General features: G+C 48.6%; 1 protein-coding gene across 5 annotated transcripts in view; it reads right to left on the reverse strand.

Moving 5' to 3' along the window:
- GFPT1 (glutamine--fructose-6-phosphate transaminase 1) overlaps positions 1-22176 on the reverse strand; it is a 36078-nt gene extending 13902 nt beyond the window's left edge. For 2 of the 5 annotated variants that reach the window (XM_061478949.1, XM_061478947.1), the window contains exons 1-13: positions 22111-22176; positions 12884-12991; positions 12404-12511; positions 11603-11728; positions 10931-10989; positions 9603-9737; positions 8107-8168; positions 7836-7915; positions 6905-6958; positions 4010-4115; positions 2640-2803; positions 1652-1747; positions 1293-1390 (exon numbers count right to left, since the gene is read on the reverse strand). In XM_061478949.1, the coding sequence (XP_061334933.1) occupies positions 1293-1390; positions 1652-1747; positions 2640-2803; positions 4010-4115; positions 6905-6958; positions 7836-7915; positions 8107-8168; positions 9603-9737; positions 10931-10989; positions 11603-11728; positions 12404-12511; positions 12884-12991; positions 22111-22117 (1203 nt within the window). In that variant the 5' untranslated portion in view covers positions 22118-22176. Of the gene's footprint in view, positions 1-1292; positions 1391-1651; positions 1748-2639; positions 2804-4009; positions 4116-6904; positions 6959-7835; positions 7916-8106; positions 8169-9602; positions 9738-10930; positions 10990-11602; positions 11729-12403; positions 12512-12883; positions 12992-21647; positions 21670-22110 lie in introns of those variants that run through there. The other 3 variants (XM_061478951.1, XM_061478950.1, XM_061478948.1) reach the window with 2 other exon arrangements.

The following is a 22176-nucleotide window of genomic DNA, read 5'->3' on the forward strand; positions in this document are numbered from 1 at the left end:
CTGGCATAACTGCAGTTTATTAATGTGCTTTTGCTTAAAATAAATATATTCAGTATGCCCTCCAGAGAACAATCAACCAAAAAACAAACTGTGCAAAACATTTATTCCAAAACTCCATCAAATCAGTCTCACCTGGTTTAGAATAATACAAACTCAAACTGGCCTCCAGCCCCAGTGTGTCATGGTGGAAGAGTTGATTCTGGTTCACTATATGTGTTTGAGAATTAGGGTACCTAGTACACACCTCATACATATTTCACTTCCATAGACATTTCCTTGGTCTGTTTCCATTAACATCTGTGCTTCTTTCTCTTCTCCATCACTTACCTACTGCTACCTATATATTATAAAATAGAGGGTGTCCTTCTATCAGGCTATGACTGGTATTGCTGAAGAACTCTGCAACTCTTTGCTGGCCCTTGTAAACCCATGAACATCACTGTGTTCTGCAGCACTTCTGAGAGAAGCCCAAGGATTCCTCTGTGAAGCTGCAGAGGACTTTTAATTGCAATATTATGGGCTGCCAAGCTACAGTCTGGAAAGGCTCCATCTACAGCCATTGCGTTTTAACCAACCATGAGGTCAATCCCACACTGGTGGCTGACACAGCCAGAGCTGCTTCTGTCTGGTACAAAGTGAAACCTCTCCTCTGAGCTGGGCAAGCACAGTGATGCCTCTGAGCAGGAGCCATCGCTGTCTCTGTAAATAGCAGAGGAGGAAATCCTCCCCTGCTGCAGCATTTGCAGCCTGCTCTTGTTTGTCTCCTCCCTTGCCAACTGTCTCCTACGACAGAGCAGGTTTGGGGTTTTAAAGCAATAAAGTCCTAGGCAACATCTTCATAAGTTCTTCAGCTTTTCTTTTCTCCTGCTGTTGCTGGGGAACTGAAAGCCTGCTGTATGCAGCTTTCAAAAGGGTCTCCACTCAGCAGGGTGGACTTGCTCAATCTTAACCTGAATCATAGAACGGTTTGGGTTGGAAAGGACCTTAAGATCTTCCAGTTCCAAACCCCCTGCCATGGGCAAGGACACCTCACATTAGACCATGTCACCCAAGGCTCTGTCCAACCTGGCCTTGAGCACTGCCAGGGATGGAGCATTCACAACCTCCCTGGGCAACCCATTCCAGTGCCTCAGCACCCTCACAGTAAAGAACTTCTTTATCTCCAATCTGAACTTCCTCTGTTTAAGTTTAAACCCATCACCCCTTGTCCTACCCCTGCAGTCCCTGATGAATCAATCCTTAACCTGCCTGACACACACAACACTGCCTGCAGCTCAGGACTGGCCACTCACCGCAACCCCAGCGTGGTAACTCGTGCCACAGGCAATGAGGATTAAGCGACGACACCTCTGAATCTCCTTGATGTGATCCTTCAACCCACCAAGGTTTACTGCAGGCAAGATTCAGAGAGACCGTTAGGGTGACCAGGTAGCACCAGTGCTGACACAGAGCCTGTCACCATCCCCATCAACCACTTGCCAAAAAACCATCCCCAAAGGCAATCTTGCCACCAGTAATTCTGGAAGCGCTCCCTGGGAGACAGGCACATCATCTTACACCAGCATGTTTTAATCTCCCATGTCATCACCCACTTCCTCCTCTGTAACTACTGTGAGTAACTACTGGATACTGAACCCTACATCTCAATTACCAGTGTAGTCATCAAAGTTGACCCTTCCTCTCATCGTATTAACGACAGATTCTGGCTGTTCAAATATTTCCTTCTGCATAAACGAGCTGAAGTTACCTATGAAAGAAAGAAAGAAACAAAATCTCCTTGTAATCTACATTTTTCCTGTGTACATAGGGAAAAGCTTGAACCAGAGCCACTATTGGGCCAGCGACCAGTCAGGAATCATTAAGCTGATGCTTCTTGTTCTGCCAAAGCATCTGCTTACAGGGGAAGCTAGACTGAAGTTACTAGGATGTGTCAGTCAAGGGTCAGATCTGCAACTGCAAGCCTGTTAGGGATCCATATTGGAAAAATGGATGCCTCCAAGCAGGAGGCAAAGCTCTCTGCCCCACAATTCTCTCCTTTATGGTGTTATGTTAGCAGCTAGAATCACAGAATGGTTTAAGCTGGAAGTGACCTTCAAGATCATCTCGTTCCAACCCCCTGCCATGGCACAGACTGCTGATGCATAATGAAGTTGAAGAAATGTACTGCTTCCCCCCTTACTTTGGTATATGAAATAAGCACAGCAATCTGTGCTTCCGTTTTCATCTGTTCTACATAAGGTGAGCCCTAAATCTCAATTACCAGTGTAGTCATCAAAGCTGACCCTTCCTCTCATTGTATTAACAACAGATTCTGCCTGCAAGAGCTACCTTACTATTGGAAGTGTCCAAGGCCAGGTCCCAGCAGCTGCAATAGAGGGAAGTCCCAGATGAATGAACTTTGTTCACCACGAGGGCAATAAAGCACTGGAACAGGGGCTCAGCAGGCCGGGGGATTTCTGTCCTTGGCAATACCCCAAACCCGACTTGAACAAGCACCATTAACACTCTGACCTACTTGGCCCTGCTTTTAAACCACGGACTCGCCCAGGGGACCTCCAGAGGCCTTTTCCAACCTGATTCATTCTGTGACTCCAGGGAGGACCCGTGCATCTCCACAGGTGACAGCCAAAGGACTTTACCCTTCATAATCTGCTGAAGCTCCATCTGCAGGGTTTGGACAGCCCGTCCAGGGTGGTCGCCTGCCGTGCGCTTAATGCGATGGATGGAAAGCCGGCCGTCGACCACAGCAGCTACATCATCATCCTCCAGGAAAATCACTCTGTTGGTATGCTCAATGACAGCACTACGAAAGCACACACCACTTGCCATAAGACACTGTTTCTCACAGGCAGATGAGGGCTGCAGCCCCATTTCTAATCCAACCTACAGCTTTTGAGGCAAAAAAGTTGCTCACGTCAATGGAATTTCTGTTAAAAGAAGGCAGGTTCTGTAAAGTACATTTCCACACTGCCAATATAACTGGATTTTTTCCACCTAACTCATTATTCTGCTTTAAGAAGAAACTAGGAACTCCTTGGACAAAGCAGCACGTGTAGCACTGGGATCTGACTGTTAGGAGGTAGCAAGCAGGCAGAAACTTGGCTCTAGCACACCGGGGTGCTCGACTGCAGATGGAGGCTCCTTTCTTGCCTTTTGCAGTGAGAAGCCACTGCTCCTGCCTGCACCTCACTGTCCCACTCTGTAAAACTGGGGACAGCTCACCCACCTCTTAAAGTCCTCAGAGATCAGTGTAGAAGCACTCGGAGGATGAGGTACTATCAAACACCTTTCCCTGCCTGCAGTTTACCTGGGGAATGCCAATGTTGGAATCCATCTTCAGCCAGGGTTTAGGGTGTACTCTCACAGCTGATGAAGGTAAGCTGCTCTAAAACCCATCAGCTCCCTGGTTTACTAACTTCTGCTCTGACCTTGGCAAGTCACTGAAAAGCTGTTTAAAATCAGAACCCATCAGTGTGTCCTGAGACCCTCCCAAATGCTCTGAGTAGAGCTGCAGAAGTCACGCAGGGCAGTGCTTTCACGTTCCTGAGCATGTCCCCAATGCAGAGAAACCCAAAAGCTCTGGTAAGAGCTGCCCAATTAACCTTCGCTCTCTCCATTGGGATTAAAATCAGCCACCTTTGATGCTAAAGGAATTGCACACGTGAAGAGATCCCTGGGGAACCAGCACAGTTTGGATCTGGGCCGTTAATTCAGTCAGTGCTCTCTCAGGTTTCCTATCATTCACCTCAGAAACGTTATCAACAGATGTGCTTGAAGAAGGGTAATGCCATTGTGGGGTGAGCCTTCATTCCTTTAACAGAAACCCTCATCTAATCCCCCTCTGTCTCTGTCAGGGCTGTGGTAACGGGTTCACATTTGTGAAGTAACAGCCCCGTACACAGAGTTTACGTTACCCAGGACAAAACCACAGCCACCCCTTTGCCTGTTCAAAGCCTTACCTTTAAACAGGGTATTTTTACACACACCAAAAGGCTCTGCAGCACATTACCTAGCATCAGAAGCAAAGTAGTACTCCACAGCTTTCTCCTCCACAGGGAAAAGGCAGGTGGTGCTGTCCACACGAGACAGGTTGCAGCTTCCCTTCTTGTCCTTCCCTAGAAGACATAAAGGTCAGGGACCACGCGTGCCGACACACCGGAACGCGGCTGCAGCATCAGTGTCACCACAGGCCCCAGGAGTACCAACATGAAGCAGGATTTAACTGAGCAGCAGAGCAGCACCCACCTTAGGGGGCCCCTTCCCAGCAGGCTTGCAAGGCTCTGGATGTGCTTTTGAATTCAGCCTGCAATGTAACATTAGCAGGAAGCTTAAGTAGAGAGGAAAATGTGAGTGAAAGCTCATGTGTAGCTCTGCTGGGAGAGGATTCAAGCTGCTTTAGAAGCAGTCACATTTACTGAGGGTTTCCTGATCCAATCTGCCCTGTTTCATCATTCCCAGTTTCTCCTGTGCTCCTGTTGCACTCCCTTTCCTGAGGCTGTGGGAAATGGAGCAGGGTTGCTCTTTCTTTGTCAGTTATCTCTCAGAGCTGCTGCCTGAGCAACTACGGGGTTCCAGTGAGCACATGTAACCCAAACTGAGTTTTGTCTGGTGAAGCTAATGCTTCCCAGCTCAGGAAATCCATGATTAAGTACCTGGTGGTGTTCCTGAGCTACCAAACACAACCACTGCATTCTGATCCAAAAAGCTGGCAAAGCACTGTGAGTCCTATGCCGTTGCCAGGGATGGAGATAGGTGGATACAGAACTGAGAGACAGCTTAGTAGAAAGCCTTTAAAGAAGGGCAGTGGTTGAGCAGGGATCCTTTCTGAGGTATTCCAGCAATTCCCTCTAATCCTCCATATACTTTTTGGTGGCAAAGCCCACCAGGAATGCAGGTGAGGACCAGGACACTTACTGCTCTGCACTCACCTTGGACAGAATGAGCTGGTTGTCGTGCAGGGCACAGTAAGAGGTGAGAGGGATTGGGCAAAATGTGACTATTGCCAAAGAATAAGACCACTAAAGTGCCTGTTACATTTATTCCTGAAGCTCTCGTGTTGTGTTTCACCCACCGGACACCAATCTGATTCAGGGACGTAAGCAGAGCTCCTGAGGTTTGGATTTATCCTTCTGTAAAGGAAAACTACTGCTTTCATGTTGATACTCCTTAAGGAAGAAGATTCCACTCAACCAAGAATTTAGAGCCCCTCCAGTTCAGTACATGAGGGAAACAGCTCCTTTATTGTTGAGTTGAGGCAGGAAAGGCTGATTGGCAGTGAGAAAGGACAGAGCTCCCCCCCCAGCAGCACCCCACCTTGATCAGAACATGCAAATTTGGTTCTCAGATCAGCACTTTGCCCTGCACTGGCTTTATTATGTTGCATTGCTTTCCTGTATTGTGGATCCTACCTGGAACGTGTGGTTACTGTGCACATGCACTACAGATCTATCTGACCAAGAAGGGGTTGAGAAGTTCCAGTGAGTATTATCAGCCAATTGCAGTTGTCACCCATGGGTTTGTTCACAAATTGTCCATTTCTCTATAGGTAACCTGCATCTTTGCTCTGCAGCACCTACCTCCTATTGACTACAATTTGGAAGCAACACAGACTTCATCTTTCATTCTTTCCCTTTCAAATTAAAGGCTGGAGGAGACATCATGGAGAATTCACACAGGTAGGGTAAAAAATGGGTGAGGGAGTCTCAGTTGTTCAGAAAAGCCTCTGAAAGCTGAGGGACTTTGGTTCTTAAAGCCCCCAGGACTTATGGTCAACCTGCCTTAATGCTTTACACTGACTGAAGAGGGAAAAAAGAAACAAAGCCTCACCTAATGGATGCTGGAAAGGGGCTCTTCATCAGGGACTGTAGCAATAGGACAAGGGGTGATGGGTTCAAACTGAAACAGGGGGAGTTCAGGTTGGAGATAAGGCAGAAGTTCTTTACTGTGAGGGTGCTGAGGCGCTGGCACAGGGTGCCCAGAGAAGCTGTGGCTGCCCCATCCCTGGCAGTGTTCAAGGCCAGGTTGGACACAGGGGCTTGGAGCAAGCTGCTCCAGTGGAAGGGGTCCCTGCCCGTGGCAGGGGTTGGAGCTGGATGAGCTTTAAGATCCTTTCCAACCCAAACCATTCTATGATTCTAATGTTTGGGTTCAGGTAAAGCAGCTCCCAGTGGAGCAAACACACTGCTCCCTTTGAACAACCTGAGGCTTGTTTCTCCTCCAGCAACAGTGCACAGATTTCACTCCCAAGGCCATGGGCTGCTGAGGGGGGCATCACAATTACTTCTTAAACTAAGAATCAGTTCCTTTCCTCTTACAGAAGAGCACTCTCCTGCTTCAGATGTGAACTTGGTTCATCGCATCACACTTGATGGGTTTAGCCTTTAAAGGAACTGAAGTAGTTAATGTGCATTAAAAGTGGTTCAGCCTAATAAATGAGCAAAGGGAAGGAAGTCCCAGCCTCAGGGCAACCTTAATGCTTCTACCAGGAGCTGCAACTCACACTCCTGCTACAACCAGGAGGGAGGATGCAGTTCTTTGACAATCTAACCCAAACTATCCTACAATTCTATGATCATTAGCAGCCTCCTAACAGGGTTTCACTCTCTTAAGGGTAGAGGGTTTAAGGCAATTGACTGTTTCCTTCTATAATCAGAGCAGCAGGGAGCACACAGCACGAGCTGCACCAAGACACCAATTGTGTCAGAAGATTTGAAATGGGATGGGTGGACTCATGGGTTCATTGGTTTCATCAATCCAGAAGAAATTCCCACTCATTTCACTGCATGGAAAGCAATAACCACATAGTAAAGACACAGTGCATATTTGTCTCATTCGTGATTGCTTTCCTAAGGAGCTGGAGGGTTTGTCTGAAATTTGGGAGTATTAAATTGTCTCTCGTAGGCACCTTCCTCCATTTTTATGGATATTCCATCAAAAGAATGATCCATAGATTGCACAGCTGAAAGTGTAATTGGGGGAAAAGAAACTGTCAAACACCAAACTGGAGAGCATCAGTGAAAAAATACATACATACAATTGAGGATATCCAACCCAGAGCAACCACAGCACGGCTTACTGGTGCCCAGAGAACCAGGCCAGTGACTGTATAGGTTCAGCCTTCTCTGACAACAGGAAATTATGGGATCATTTAAAAGAGGAGGGAAAGGACAAATAATTCTTAAGGCACTTGTCATTTTCGAGGGGGCACCCACATGTCTGCAGTGCTTACACACACGTGTGGAAGATGGAGGGACAATGAGCTGTGGGTGCCACACACAGGGTACCAGCGTTCTGCTTGTTAAAAGTCACACTGGGGATAGGGGAAAGGTTTGTGACAGTGGAAAGCTGGCACAGCACAGACATTTCTGGTCTTGAAAGCAGCCAGGCCTGTGAATGCCAACACGCCACACACAAAACATGAACCCTGGCAGTGTTCAAGGCCAAGCTAGAGGGAGCCTTGGGTGGCATGGTCTAGGGTGAGGTGTCCCTGCCCATGGCAGGGGGTTGGAGCTGGATGACCTTAAGGTCCTTTCCAACCCCAACCATTCTATGATCTAAGTTTAACGAAACTGTTACCTTTACTATCCTATTTTACCCTATTCTGCCACATTAAGATGTGTTTTCTTTGCAACCACTGAACATTAAAGCTTTGATTACACAATAGAGACTAACTTGAGTACACGGTGGTTAAAACTGACTTAAAAACACCCAAAATCTCATTTTTGTAATGGTTTCATTTGCAGATGAAAGTTTGAAAGTGTTAATACGTATTCCAATGCCTGTGAAACCCTGTGCTGCTGTGACTGGAGACAGGCTCCAGGGATGCTCCCACTTACCCGTCCGGTAGAGGATGGGGATGTGGTCGGTGGAGAGCTTGTGCTCGCTGCGCACCCCGATAAGCAGGGGGCTGCCTCGCCTGCAGGAAGACACAGAGTTAGAGCCCAAGGTGCCCCAAGATTCATCTGACCCAATGGAGCCACTGTTCTACAGCACAGCACTGAAATGGGCTGAAGAAGAGCAAGCTCCTTCCATAAAAGCACTCTTTTATGCCAAAAGAGTGATATACAGGGATGCAACATGGATGTTCTTTCCCAAAGCAATACCTACCTGGTCCCAACTGCTTGACCAGGATAATGAACACTTTTGAACACAAGGGCGAAAGCACCTTCCTGGAACAAGAGAAACACAAACTGTTCATCCCATCCTTACAGAGGCAAAGAGCAGGTAAAAGCAGCACCAGAACTTTGGGGTGTCTGCTCAGGTCTGGTGCCAATGGGTGAGACACCATGATCTGCCAGCACAATACATCCCCTGTCTTGGCTGCTACAGCTCCTGCGTGAGACCTCACTTGCAGTACTGTGCACGGTTCCAGGGTCCTCAACATAAGGATGCAGAGCTGCTGGAGCACACCCTGAGGAAGCCACGAGGATGCTCGGGCCCAGAGCAGCTCCCATATGGAGCCAGGCTGAGAACATTGGGGCTGTTCAGGCTGGAGAAGAGAAGCTGTGTGGAGACCTCAGAGCAGCTTCCAGTGTCTGAAGGGGGCTACAAGGATGCTGCAGAGGGGCTCTTCATCAGGGACTGTAGGGATAGGACAAGGGGTGATGGGTTCAAACTGAAACAGGGGAAGTTCAGATTGGAGATAAGGAAGAAGTGATTTATGTGAGGGTGCTGAGGCGCTGGCACAGGATGCCCAGAGAAGCTGTGGCTGCCCCATCCCTGGCAGTGTTCAAGGCCAGGTTGGACACAGGGGCTTGGAGCAAGCTGCTCTGGTGGAAGGGGTCCCTGCCCGGGGATGGATCCTTGCAGATGGGTTCTGTTCCTGAGCACCACTCAGCAACAAGTGGAGCCACACGCTAGGCAGTGCGGTTCCCACAAGGGGTCAGCATCTCTTCCAGACGGAGGCTGCAGGGAAAATCTGAGATCCAGACTTCTTTTCACTGCACTTAACTCCCACTCCATCCCACGTCAGCTCCCACCCCCTGCCCATTCACCACACAACCCACCAGGGACCCGCTGCCTCAAGATACTTCTGTGCCCCAAAACGTGGCCATTTCTCTCCCAAGGAATGAATCATGTTAAAGAAAACCCAACATATGTCTTGGATGAACTGTTGGAGGTAGGAAAGACAAAACCACACCGTAACACGTGCCGCAGCATGACCTATGTGCAGCCTGACAGGGTCACATTGGCCACCTCACCCTGGGCAACACTGGAAGGCTGCGTGGAGACCTCACAGCAGCCTTCCAGTATCTGAAGGGGGCCTATAGGGATGCTGGGGAGGGACTCTTCATTAGGGACTGCAGTGACAGGACGAGGGGTAATGGGTTAAAACTGAAACAGGGGAAGTTTAGATTGGATCTAAGGAGGAAATTCTTTCCTGTTAGGGTGCTGAGGCACTGGAATGGGTTGCCCAGGGAGGTTGTGAATGCTCCATCCCTGGTGATGTTCAAGGCCAGGTTGGACAGAGCCTTGGGTGAGATGGTTTAGTGTGAGGTGTCCCTGCCACGGCAGGGGTTTGGAACTGGATGATCTTAAGGTCCTTTCCAACCCGAACCATTCTATGATTCTATTTTCCGTGTGTCCCCTGCTCCCAGCATTACCAGCTGCTGGATGACCCTCTCCACCAGGGTGGTGAAGCTGATGTCGTCGCTGTCGCGGTTGTCGTACATGTACTTGACCAGCTTGGCGATGCTCTCCGTGTCCGTCTCCGACTCGAAGTCGTAGCCCTTGCTCTCCTGCAGCGACAGCACACGCAGGTCACAGCCCGCTGCCCCCTTCCCACCCTGCTCCTCCTGCCTGCCTTGGCTCATTTGCTTCTCCTTCCCTTTCCCTCAGCCCTTTTGCCTCACATTGTTCCCAATCTTCCTTTCTACTGGTCTTTCCTTCTTTCCTTTCATTTCTCCTTTCCTCCCCACCCTTAGCTTTTCTTCCCTTGCTTTCTCATGTCTCTCCTCTCCTTAGCTCCTGCCTCCCTACCTTTCCTTTTCCTTCTGCCTTTCCCTTTTTTCCTTTCTTTTATCCTTCCATACTGCATTTCTTCCTTCCTTTTATTCCCTTTTTTCATCCTTCCCTCCTGCTTTTCCCTTTTTTCTTTCCTATTTTCCTCCTCCTTATTCTTCTCTTCCTTCTCGCTTTTCCTTGTCTTTCCCCCTCCATTTCTTCTTTCTTTTCCCTCCTGACTTTTCCCTTTATTTCCTGCCTTTCCTCTTGTGCCTTCTTCTTTCCTGCCTTTCCCTTTCTCTTCCTTCCCTCTCTCCCTTTCCCTTGGACTCCTTTCCCTGCCTCCCATTTCCTGCCTTCTTCCTTACCCTTTCCTTTCTCATTTTCCTTCCTTCTTCCCTTCATCTCTTTGTCCTCCTTTCCACTTCCTTTCCCTTTCATCCCTTCCCCTCTGTATTTACCTCCTTTCCCTTCTCCCACCCTCCCACTCCACGAGTGTGAGTACAGGGGTGAGTGTGAGGATCCGAGTGCAGGTGGAGGAGTGAGTACACACACGACAGTGCAAAAGGGAGAGGAGTACAGGAGTAAGTGTATGAGGAAGGAGCGAGCGGGAGACATGAGAGGGGTGTGTGAATGGGGGCGTGAGGGATCAACAGGGAGTGCGAGTTGGGGACTGTGAGTAGGGCAGTGAGTGTGAATGTGAGAGTGTGAGTGGGGGAATGCAGTGGGAGGGGAGGAATGGGAGTGGGAGTGACTGGAGAAGTGTGAGTGAGGAAAGGAAGGGAAGGATGCAAGTGTGAGAATGTACTCAGAGCATGAGAGCGTAGTGGAGGAGTGAGTGGAAGAGTGAGTGTGAGTGCAAACACATGAGGGGGGAACATGAGTGGAGGAGTGGGACAAGCGAGGGTGAGCATACAAGTGGGGGAGTGGGTAAGTGTGGGAGCACAAGGGAGCCGGGGGTGAGTGTCACACACGCAGTGTCACTCACCAGGAACTTGCGCAGGTCCTTGTAGTTGGTGATGATGCCGTTGTGGATGACAATGAACTCTGGGAATGGAGGAAAGGCCCTGCTCAGCCCTGGCACCAGTCCCCACCGGGCAGAGCAGAGGAGTTTCTGCCCCTGGTGCCATCCCTTTTGCTGCCCCATTTGGCCGGGCTGGTAAAGGCAGGAGGTAGCAATGACCCAGGCAGGACAAGGGTTACTGAGGTCCTGCCATGGTGCTGGAGCCACTCGAGCGCTCAGCAGCTGCCACACAACCACTGGGCACTGATCCGGGCCCTCCCTGGGACTGGTCATGGCTGCAAAGATCCCATGGCCAGAAACTGAGCCCAAACCCCTCCAGCTTCCCAGTAACTCGCAGCACAGCCTGAATAAACCCACTGCCCTGGGACACACTGGGCATCAGAAGCTCTTCCAGATGAGGGGCTTTGGACAAGGACCTGTAGGGACAGGACAAGGGGGAAGCTGTGGCTGCCCCATCCCTGGCAGTGCTCAAGGCCAGGTTGGACACAGGGGTTTGGAGCAAGCTGCTCTAGTGGAAGGGGTCCCTGCTCGTGGCAGGGGTTGGAGCTGGATGAGCTTTAAAGTCCCTTCCAACCCAAACCATTCCATGATTCTATGATGTTCCAAGACCTGCCAGTGCCTCAAGCACCCACTCACCATTGTTTTTATCCGAGCGCTGTGGGTGGCTGTTGATGGGACTGGGCTCGCCATGGGTGGCCCAGCGGGTATGGGCGATTCCAAGGTGCACGTCAAACTCGATATCAAGGTCCATGTCCTGTTGCTCTGTGGCAGAAGTAGAGGTTTTTAGTCCCAAGGGGGTGTCCCCATGCCAAAGTCAAGGTGGGAGTCACACCAGAACAGCAATGCTGATAGGGAAACAGTCTCCTTACACTAAGATTAGAGCTACCCACCTCCCCTTTGGATAAGGGCCCGCTGCACCTGGAAGGACACTAGCACACGATAAGGAAGGGAAGTTATAACACAGCAGCTGTCAAATGCAAACTAGAGGCTGTGATTCCTCTGAAGAGCATCTTCCCATGCCCTTCCCAGCGCTCACACGAACTCCCCATCCAACAACCTTCATGCTGTGCAGAGATTTAACAGACTTCTAAGAGCACTCCTCTCTTCTTCCCAAGCTCCAGGTCTCTGATAACTATCTCCCAGTAATCCCCTTTTCCCAGCATAAGGAGTCTTTTGTTTGGGGGTTTTTTAGGTGTTTTCTAAAACAAATTCCAGGTCTACCTGACTTTAACAGGATGTGATTCATTTGTCTTGTGAAATCAGGATTTATCTGTAACTTCGTGCCAATGCCCACAGGATCACTGGGTTCTTCACAGCACGTGCACTTTATACACAATTTATTTGGAAACCCAGTTTCCTGGGCAAAGCAGATGATCTTCAAACCATGAAGGAGATGAGAGGGCATTCCAAGGCAATGAATGGAAGGGAGATACATACTGTGAACCTCTTCGTCCAGAGCCTTCACTTTCCCCTTCTGTTTGATAAGCTGGATTTTGCAGGCATTAGCTTCCCAGTCTTTGTCGTTTCCACCATCGATTCCCACACCTAAACATCACCACAGGATATGAAGAGGAAACGTGAGTTACAGAAAGTGTGGTTTACATAAATACTGTCCATATTTTTCTCTGCATTGCCCTTTCTCCCCATAGCTGAGCCTCCAAAGAAAGGCAAGAAATCCCTTTGATAAGCCCCGAGTTTTCCCTCTGTCACCTCATGGGTATTTTTAAAGCATCAGGTTCTGGGCATCAAGGATACTCCTAGAAACATATATAATGAAAGGGAATCCCAACCTCTGCCACACGATCAGAGGCACTTCCAACGTGTGTTGCAGTAGAAACCATTCACAAACACGCCATGGAAATCCCTGTTTAGAAGTCAAGATTCAAACCAGGACGAGTGCTGCTCGGAGAGCGTTACCTGCGGAATCATAGCCTCTGTACTCCAGGCGCTGCAGCCCTTTGATAAGGGTCTCCAGGATCTCCCGCCTCGTCCGGGGAACATGGTAGTTCAGGTAAGCAAAGATTCCTGTATGGGGGAAAAGAGCACAGGCTTACAACAGAGTCACACCTGGAGAGCCCTGCACGTGGTGTCTGCCGAGGAGGAGCGCTGTGGCATAGCTCTGAGAGGCCTCGGCACTGAAAAGCCTTGCCTGAAGGTACCACCATGCTCACAGCACTTCCTGACCCCACCTGAGGCCCGGTGGAGGATGTCAGTGACATCCCCAACCCTGAAGAGACCAGAGAATGGTTTGGGTTGGAAAGGACCTTAAGATCATCTGGTTCCAACCCCCTGCCATGGGCAGGGACCCCTTCCTCTAGAGCAGCTTGCTCCAACCCCTGTGTCCAACCTGGCCTTGAGCACTGCCAGGGATGGGGCAGCCACAGCTTCTCTGGGCACCCTGGGCCAGCGCCTCAGCACCCTCACAGGGAAGAGCTTCTGCCTTATCTCCAACCTGATCTTCCCTTGTTTCAGTCTGAACCCGTCACCCCTTGTCCTACTGCTACAGTCCCTGATGAAGAGCCCCTTTCCAGCATCCTCGTAGCCCCTTCAGACACTGGAAGACCATCCAAGTCCAACCCCCCCTTGACTACTGACTCCAGATGAGAAAGCCAAAGTTCACCAGCACTGAGCTTTGCATGCTGAAGAACCATCTCCAAAAGGAATTCTTCCTCAAATAACTTTCCCCAACTTCCTCCCACAGACTCACTAAGAAAAACCCCCATTTCCCTCATGCAAACTAACACCCTCAAACTAATGGAGCTATTTTGCCTGTAGGTTGCAAAGGAAGATAAGTCGTTGCTTCTATTTTTAAGCAGTGATGGGACACACAAATTCCTAGAATCCTAATGCCAACTACAGCTCTATTTCAGAAAGATTTCCTTTGGTACCATCATCAAGCAGCAGCATGAGAAGACATTTAAGTGGATGCTGGAAATAATACTGGAAATCTACCATTTCACCCTAATATTTTAAAGGGGAAAAGTATCCATGTGGAATAAAAACAGAAGAGGTTTCACACAAACATGGAAGTTGAGGGGAACAGAGCTCAGGCACACACACAAAGTCCTTTTAAAGGCATCCTGAACCTCTGCTTTGTTCCTGGTGGTGCTGCCATGCTCTTACATTTTGTGGTTTGGAATGAAACTAAACAATTCTAAGCTTCTGATGCCTTCACTTATGGTATAAGTGGAAATACGGGCCACTCGGGGTAGCACCAAATACCACACAGCAAAGCCCCTCCAGTTCTTCTGCACTTACCTCTTTCCATGCTGCTAGAAAAATTAGATGCTCATTCTATTGTTCCTCTTTCTCAAACCACGCAGTCAGATGAAGGGAAAAACACCCCAAAACCTGAGCTTTTCCCTGGGTTTCTTTAGCTTCTGCCTTCATTTCCCCCAAAGCCTTTTCTCATCACCACTTGCAAGACCACCAGGACCGAGCGTACGAACATCTGCACCGCTTCCATCCCTCCTGACATCCCAACCACGCACAGAGCTTGGCTGCTGCCACCTCCCATGGCCCTCATTCAACCTGAATGTTGTTTCCAGGAACTCCCCAGCAGGGTGAGGTCCTTCTCCATAAACCTCTCAATTCACAGCTCCAACCCAGCCGCTGGCCGCAGTTACCAACCTCTGCTGCATGGCACAAATCTCCTTTGAAGGATACTTCCAATGAGCAAACCCTCCTCTCCCCACCCTTCTGGCACAAAGAAGGTTTCCAATTTGAGCTACTTAGTTCAGGCTGTTTCTAAAACCTCCATTCTTCAGGCAAACAGCAGCCTCCCTGTTTACAAGTGAGCTGACTCCAAATAGCTGTCATCCAGGCCAAAGGATGCGCATCTCACCTACATCCCCGATGCCTCAAGTCCTTTAAATGACTTCCAGGTCTTACAGTAGGAGTACCAAGCAGACTGCTTTGGTAGCAGGCAGCTGGAAAAGTCCCTCTCCTATTTACCAGACACCTCCCAGACACCCAATGCAGCTCATCATACATATAAATAACAAGTGTGTACGACCAAGCAGGGAAAACAAGCACAGGAGAGGTCTATAAAAAGGCAGGCTGGGTTCCAGCAGTCCTGGACATGTCCCTTCACATCACCTACCATGGCATCCAAGGTACAGCTACTTCAGAAGGCACAAGTATAACCAGCACGAGTAACTATGAACTGCAAATGTTGCTTATATTTAGCTAAATAATGCCAGAGTTGGAACCTCTCCCTGCATTTGATTTATACACTAAGGGTCTCATTCCCACTCTTTTTGACAGTGCTGGGTCCATCAAAGAGCTCCCCAGAGGCACCAACAGCCTCTGCAGCTATCCCACTGTGGCATAACCCATCCTGCTCAGGCACATGGATACCTAGTGAGTTATTCCACTACCAGGACACACCACCAAAGACCATTCAAGTGGGAAACGCTCTTTGGAGCGAACGGGGACTGATGACCAGCATGAAGGTGCTCTGGATGTTGAACATCAGGCTGGCCACAGGAAAATAGCTCCTGGAAACCTTTCCAGTGAACAGCAGCAGCACAAGAGCCTCATTTAGACGGGATACTAGGAACAATTCCTTGCCCAAAGGGTGCTCAGGCATTGGAACAGGCTGCCCAGGGCAGGGATGCAGTCACCGTCCCTGCAAGTGTTCACACACCATGGAGATGATGCCCTCAGTGCCATGGGTTAGTGGTAGCCTTGGCAGCGCTGGGAATGGTTGGACTTGATGATGTTAAAGGGCTTTTCCAACCTGGTTGATTCTATGGGAGCACAGAAGCATACCAAAATGCCATGGACTGAGCAGGAACAAAGTGGGAACCAATGTCCTCCAGGAAGGGATGGCTCAGCTGGAATGAGCCCCAACAACAGTGCTGTTAAACACCTACTTGTGCTCTAAATACACTGCAAACATGTAGCTAGAAAGGAGCCAACTTGGCATTTGTCTCGGTTATTAACAATTATTATTGTTATTCATTTGAACAAATTATTAATTACAGCACAATTATATTAAGATTATTCATCAGAATATGAAACTAAGACTAAGAATGACACAACCTCCCCAAACCAAGGAATTCATTGCTTCAGAAAAGAGAGACTACATCAGGAATCCAACTAAATAACATGCAAATACAGTATTAACACTTCAAATTAACACACACTTAAAGATGACCAAGTAAACACTGGGAGGTTCAGGTTAGAGTCAGTTCAGTGATTAGATGGTGAGAGGAAAATAGCTGGAGTGATAATGGAGATGCCACAGGGAAAACCAAAGCAAAAGAACTCATAAACAGGAAGGCAAGTGAGACAAGAGGGTTCAGAACTCATCTTAGAGAAAACAAGTCTAAAATAAATAGAATAATAGGGAAAAGTAAAAAAGTAGGATAGCAGGGAAAAATAATACAGAATGAAAGTAAAAAATGGGACAAAAGGCTGCTGAAAACGAGCACAACTTTTCCTAAACGCACAACTTCCTAACCCACAAGCTAAAACCAACTACTTGAAGGCTTCTCACCCATTTATGACACTTGTTGATGTTGAAGTAAGTGTAAATACCAGTTTCATTTACTGGAAAGACTTTCAAATGCATTTAATCTTCCCCTTTTCAAGCAAGCCACAACAATGTGACTCTGATAGCCAGAGAAAGCTTCAATGCACATTTAGCAACCAGCTTTCTATTGGGTTATTCACGACTATATAAGCAGTAACACTTGTCATCACTCCCATTTTTAAGTACAATTTCATTGCCCTCAACACAAGCTGAGCAAAGAAAGACCCAAAGCATCAAACACTTGTTGTGCTTCACTGACCCGAGTGGTAGTTTGTAAAATCACTTGGCTCTCCCAACAGCCACCAACAGGGGCTCTGTAGGTAAAATACTCCTCTGGAGTTAGACGTCAAGCCCTTGGTCTCACCTGGGTAAATGTGCAGTAAAGAAGGTGGCTGTGCTGAGTCAAAGGGCTCTCAGGTGATCCAGCCCTGCATGATGCAAAACTAGGTCAAGAAGGAACCTGTTTCTACTCCAGAGCTGAACAAAGGGTTGTTCTTCATCCAGCTACAAAGCACAGCCCTCTCCGAGGTGTAATGTGGCACACAGCAACTCTACCTTGCAGTTTAAACTAGAGACAGGTTGTGTGTGTAACTCACAACATTAAAGCCCTGTTTGCTCCATCCCTGCGCTTAAATTCATCTCAACCTACAGCATTCCAAAGATGAAGAGGTACCAACCATGAGAGCTGCCTGAAGGCTTCCATCGGGTGCACTCTTGACATAAGAGCACCAATTTTGCTGTCAAAGTCATTTAAATCACAACAGTCAATGGAAACACGTTGCTCTGGATGACATTCCAATGCAACTCTAGCAGGTTTTCCATCAGGGTCCCCATGTGGTGCAGCACCAAGCAGAACACTCCTGAAACTGGGAACCTCAGGTCCCTATAAAGCAGACCTGAAAAGAGGAGTTTCAGTTTCAGCTCAACTTACACGTTTTAGACACCACACCAGCTGGTCCATCACAGCCCTGAGCAGCCTTCACAAGCCTCCACTAAAACCGGCTCTTCTGCAACACCCCATGTCCAACAAAGGGATATTAAGCTAAAATTAGGGATAAAGCCTTCTATGGCCCTCAGTGCCATGGGTTAGTGGTGGACTTGGTAGTCCTGGGGGAATGGCTGGACTCAATCTTAAAGGTGTTTTCCAACCTGGTTGAGTCCGCGACTCAACAATGAGTGGTTTACAGTAGTAACACCACACCTGCCCTCTGGAAGAAGCCAGAAAGAGGAAGTATCACAGAAAATCAGGATGTGTGAGTGACATTTAATGACACTTCCTTGCCAAGCCTTGAGCTGGCACTGTTTGAGGTGAAATCCATGCTTTGTGAAAGAAAATCCCAACCTTTGAGCTTCATCCTGGTCCAGCACTGTTTGTCATTGTGAATTCCCAAGCTGGACCAAGGCAGCAGCAAGCATACTATAGGAATTTCTAGGCTCAGAAAACACAATAACCCCATCTGGAATACACTCACATACTTCAGGACTCAACTCTCATATATATTCAGGACACTCATATACTTCAGGACTGGAACAGCAGTCACGCTTTACAAGGTAATAAAACATCTCAACCAGTAACTTGACACAGGACTTTGCACATAAGGACTCAAAACTCTTATTCAAAGCATGTCAGCTTATCATTCAATTCTTGATTAATACAGCCCACCGTGGCAAGAAGTTCTACGTAGATTTCTCTAAAGTGAAATACCTTGAACAATGAACTAGGGGACATAAAACCTTTCCTTTCTTGCGGGTTCGTCTTAAAAACCTGGTGAACCACCAGCAGAACAGGCACTGAGCTTAGTCTTAGAAGCCATTCTTAATGTCCAAGCACAAAACTCAGACCTTCTTAATGACAGCTACAGGAAGCATTCCCTACAACGAGGTGACACACCTGAACAAAGAGCATTTTTACCAAGTGGACATTCAGAGTTTCTATTGTTGGCAATCACCAAAAATACTTTTTCTGAGAACTTCATTTTCCTGTGAGCTTTTTGGTGCTCATGTTCCCTCATTCCACGGTAAGATAACAGGCAAACGGTATTAATCACCACTTCCAGGTAAGAAGAAATGATCTCCTCCAGTGCCTTGAAGACGCAGTTACTCAGGAATAGCTTCACCTAATCCTTTCCCTACAGAAGCAGAAGAGCCTTGGGGCTAGGCTTTGAGATGGATTTACAGATTCCTTTATACCACACCATCTACTGCTCAAACCATTACAACAGACGATGTTATCAGTGCATCCACTTGGCAATTTCAAAGAATCCTTTATCCTCGTGATCATTATTAGGCCTCAAGTCTGCAACAAATTAGATGCAGGTTACTAAATACCACATACATAATACATGTTACAGACCGGGGGAAGCAATAAACACATTTTCCTTCTAGCTACAGCAGGGGAGACACCAGCAAACAGCAAGTTCTCACAGATACTCATCATAGCTCAGAGCAAAGTCCCAGATTGATGCTTAAAACCTGCTGGAGGAGTCTCCTCTTCTTTGGTGCTCTGCACTTCGGAGAAGCGGACACTGTGCCAACCCCTGCGTAATGAAATAAGCCTCATTCCACATGGTTTGAAGGAGCACGAGGTCAAAAGCAAGCAGATGTCATTACTGTGTCTGCTAGCTGTGTATGGGAGAGTCAATGCTCAATTCATCAAGTCTGCACTGGTAAAAAGCAGAGCAGGAAAACATCCCCTCCATGGAGGGCCACACCTGTCCCCTGGATGCTGCTTTCACTGCCCATGCACACACCTCTCTCCCCAGTTAAAAAGGGCAGAATTGTTCCTGCCTGGAGTAAACAACCAGTGCATCAGTCCTAAGGCCTCATTCTGGGCAAGAGCCACCACTCTGCTTCACAGAGGAGCATACACCCAGGTGTACAAATGGCATTTCGGCAGTCCCCATTGCTGTGCTGGAAACCCAAGTCTTCAAGCCCATTTTTATCTCCAGCAATCGCTGGTAACACAAGACCTGAATTCTACAATCACTTTTTGTCCTTAAGAATGGTCAGGGCAGGTTTACTTATTTACAGAACAGTCTGGCTACCTTGAAAAACCTGTTTTCCAAACTATTTCATGGATGCCATTGAACTGGTTTGGTGCATCCAGCCTAAAGGACACCCAATTTATACCTAGCTAGGTCTTCAAATTGCAAGACATGCCAAGAGCAAAACCTATTTTCCACTCATGTTATCAAAACCAATCCCCCCAGGTTGCTGCAGGCATCAAGGAACCAAACTGTGAGGCTACTTTCCTTTACCTGTCAAGCAGGAAGAGCACATCAGATCACAGGACTTTGTAAGGTCACGCATGCATAAACATGAACATCAGATTACCTTACATTGAAAACGTTGTGTTGGTAATTCCAGTCTTGAAGCTGTCACCGGGAGAACTCAGGTAACAGTAACAGCATTGTCATCTTTTCTTAATGAAGCAAAACACTCATTCAGTAACTGACTTTCTACCCAAAATGGATAAAAATCCAAACGTGGATGGCGTACCCATCAGACAGCACAGCAAGATAAAGCAACATATATCCTTACAATGAAGGTACAGAAATGTTGTCTGAGGGCTCCTACAAGCAAGCAGGCTTGCACAGCTAACACTACACTGCTCACAGCATGAGACATCAGGGCCCTCTACTCCAAGATGCAGACTGCTGTCAACTTCAGTGAGGAGCAACATAAAGTCTAGTTAGCGCAAGTACTCGGAGTACCTACAAGCCAGCTCTGCCTATTTATGACACTTGCAGGATGAGCTCAAAGGGCAACACCTGTGTTTGTTCCTTGTTCCATCGCTGGAGTCTTCTGCTGCTGGATGGAAGGAGCCCAAATTGCCACTGCAGTCGATGCTTCCAAAGAAAAGCTGAGACCACCGGTGATTGTCCTGTGCTCCCAGACGGAGCTCGAAGGCAGCAGCAGAGCTCACTGCGTTCCTGTGCTTCTGCCAACTGCTCTTAACCACAAGTCACAAGAGTTCATGTGGTAGCACCCTCTGCCTCCAAACAGCTCCCCTCCTGTTCCCTACAGAACCTGAACTGTCTCCAGCCATGCGCTTCCTGCGCTCCGAAGCTCCTCAGTTTCCAAGGCTCATTTTTCTGCATGAAGGTGCTTGGTTAATGCTCTCCTCTTCTTGTTTTTCCCCGCACGATGTATTTCTGGCTCCCAGAACAAAACTCAATGATCCTCAATGCCTTCCCTACTGCTTCATAAAACATTCCAATATCCAAGGAGAACTTTGCTTGTATCAATAAGGGAAGAAGCACGTTTAATCTTGAACACAACGAGGAACTACCCACAGCATTGTCAGGGCTTCTCGTGGTAAAAGACAAAGAGAATACTGTTAATATTGCACATTTCAAAGGCCAAACCTCAACTAAGGCAAGCACAAGGCCCCAAAACCATCCCTATCCTTGCAGCAAGCTATTTATAACAATAATTACCCCTTCCAGTCTTAGCTTTGCTCCGCTTTGTACCTTTAACACAAATTAACATAGTGTTAAACACAAATATGAATTCCCGACTGCCTCTTCATAGCGCTCCACAGACTCGAGAGGCTGAAGGTGATACTGGTTCCATCTCCCCAAAACAATGAAAGGAACGGCAATTTGCTCAGTGTAAACCCCACAACCTTACTTAGAGCAGCATTTTAATTACAAACATAACAACACGGGGGAAAGAAAGAGAAGGAAATGGGGAAAAACAACAAAGAAGAGTCAACAGGTCAAAGCTGCATGAATTTCCATGGAAAGACATGAAAACGTGTTAGAAGGAAGAGAAAGGATAAATCACATCCCTGTGTCCAACAGATGAGGCGGAGACATTGCACTAATACAGCAAACAGGAGGGGAAAGTACCAAAGTGACTCTTAAGGCATCTGCTCAACCGAGGGAAGCCCTGTTGGGGTTCAAGCAGCCTGGTGTGAGCTGGGGCAGAACCCCACAAGGGACATTTCCACATCGCGTTTACCTGCCTGCCTCACAACCTACACCGAGTAAACTTGAACTGACGTACGAGCATCCACGGCACAAGTTTTAACGCCTAAAAAACCATACCCAGGACCCACACTTTCCACCTAGAAGCGCCTGTTCTGATACAACCACATTCGGAAAGGCTGCCGGTGAAACCCACGTCCCTTTTCCACACCGTGCATATCAGTGACGTTCACCGGGGCTTGGGCTCCCGTGTCGCTTGGCTGCTTTGAGAACTAGAACCCACAAAGCCACCCGCCGCCACCCCCAGCACCGCTGACCCAGACCCAGACCCACGGCCACCACCGAGCGCCCGCAAGGCTCCCGCACCGACGGAGCGGCGCTGCCTTTTGTACGCGCCGGCCTCAACCGCACGCAATGCGGGGACAATTCGCCTTTTTGAGTTATTATCCCGTTGCGAGACGCCTCCCCCCGCGGAAACGGACGCTGCCGGTGGACAACACGATGACACCCCCAGATAACGGCGCTCAGGGCCCTTAGCGCTATAACCGAGGCAACGCAGACGCGGCCGGCGCCCTCCTTCCGCCGGGGCTGCCGCGGGCACGGCCCCGCAGGGACCGGGACCGGGACCGCTCCCCGCACACCCGTCCAGGCCGCGCCGCCCGCCCGGCCCTTACCGCACATGGTCCGCCCCGTTCCGCGGCCGCGCCGGCTCTGCGCGCCGGGCCCCCGCCGCCCGCCCT

The sequence above is a fragment of the Pezoporus flaviventris genome, unplaced genomic scaffold (genome assembly GCF_033815535.1).
Source record: "Pezoporus flaviventris isolate CSIRO_AGI_PZ_B2104156 unplaced genomic scaffold, CSIRO_AGI_Pfla_v1 ptg000138l, whole genome shotgun sequence".
NCBI lineage: Eukaryota > Metazoa > Chordata > Aves > Psittaciformes > Psittacidae > Pezoporus > Pezoporus flaviventris.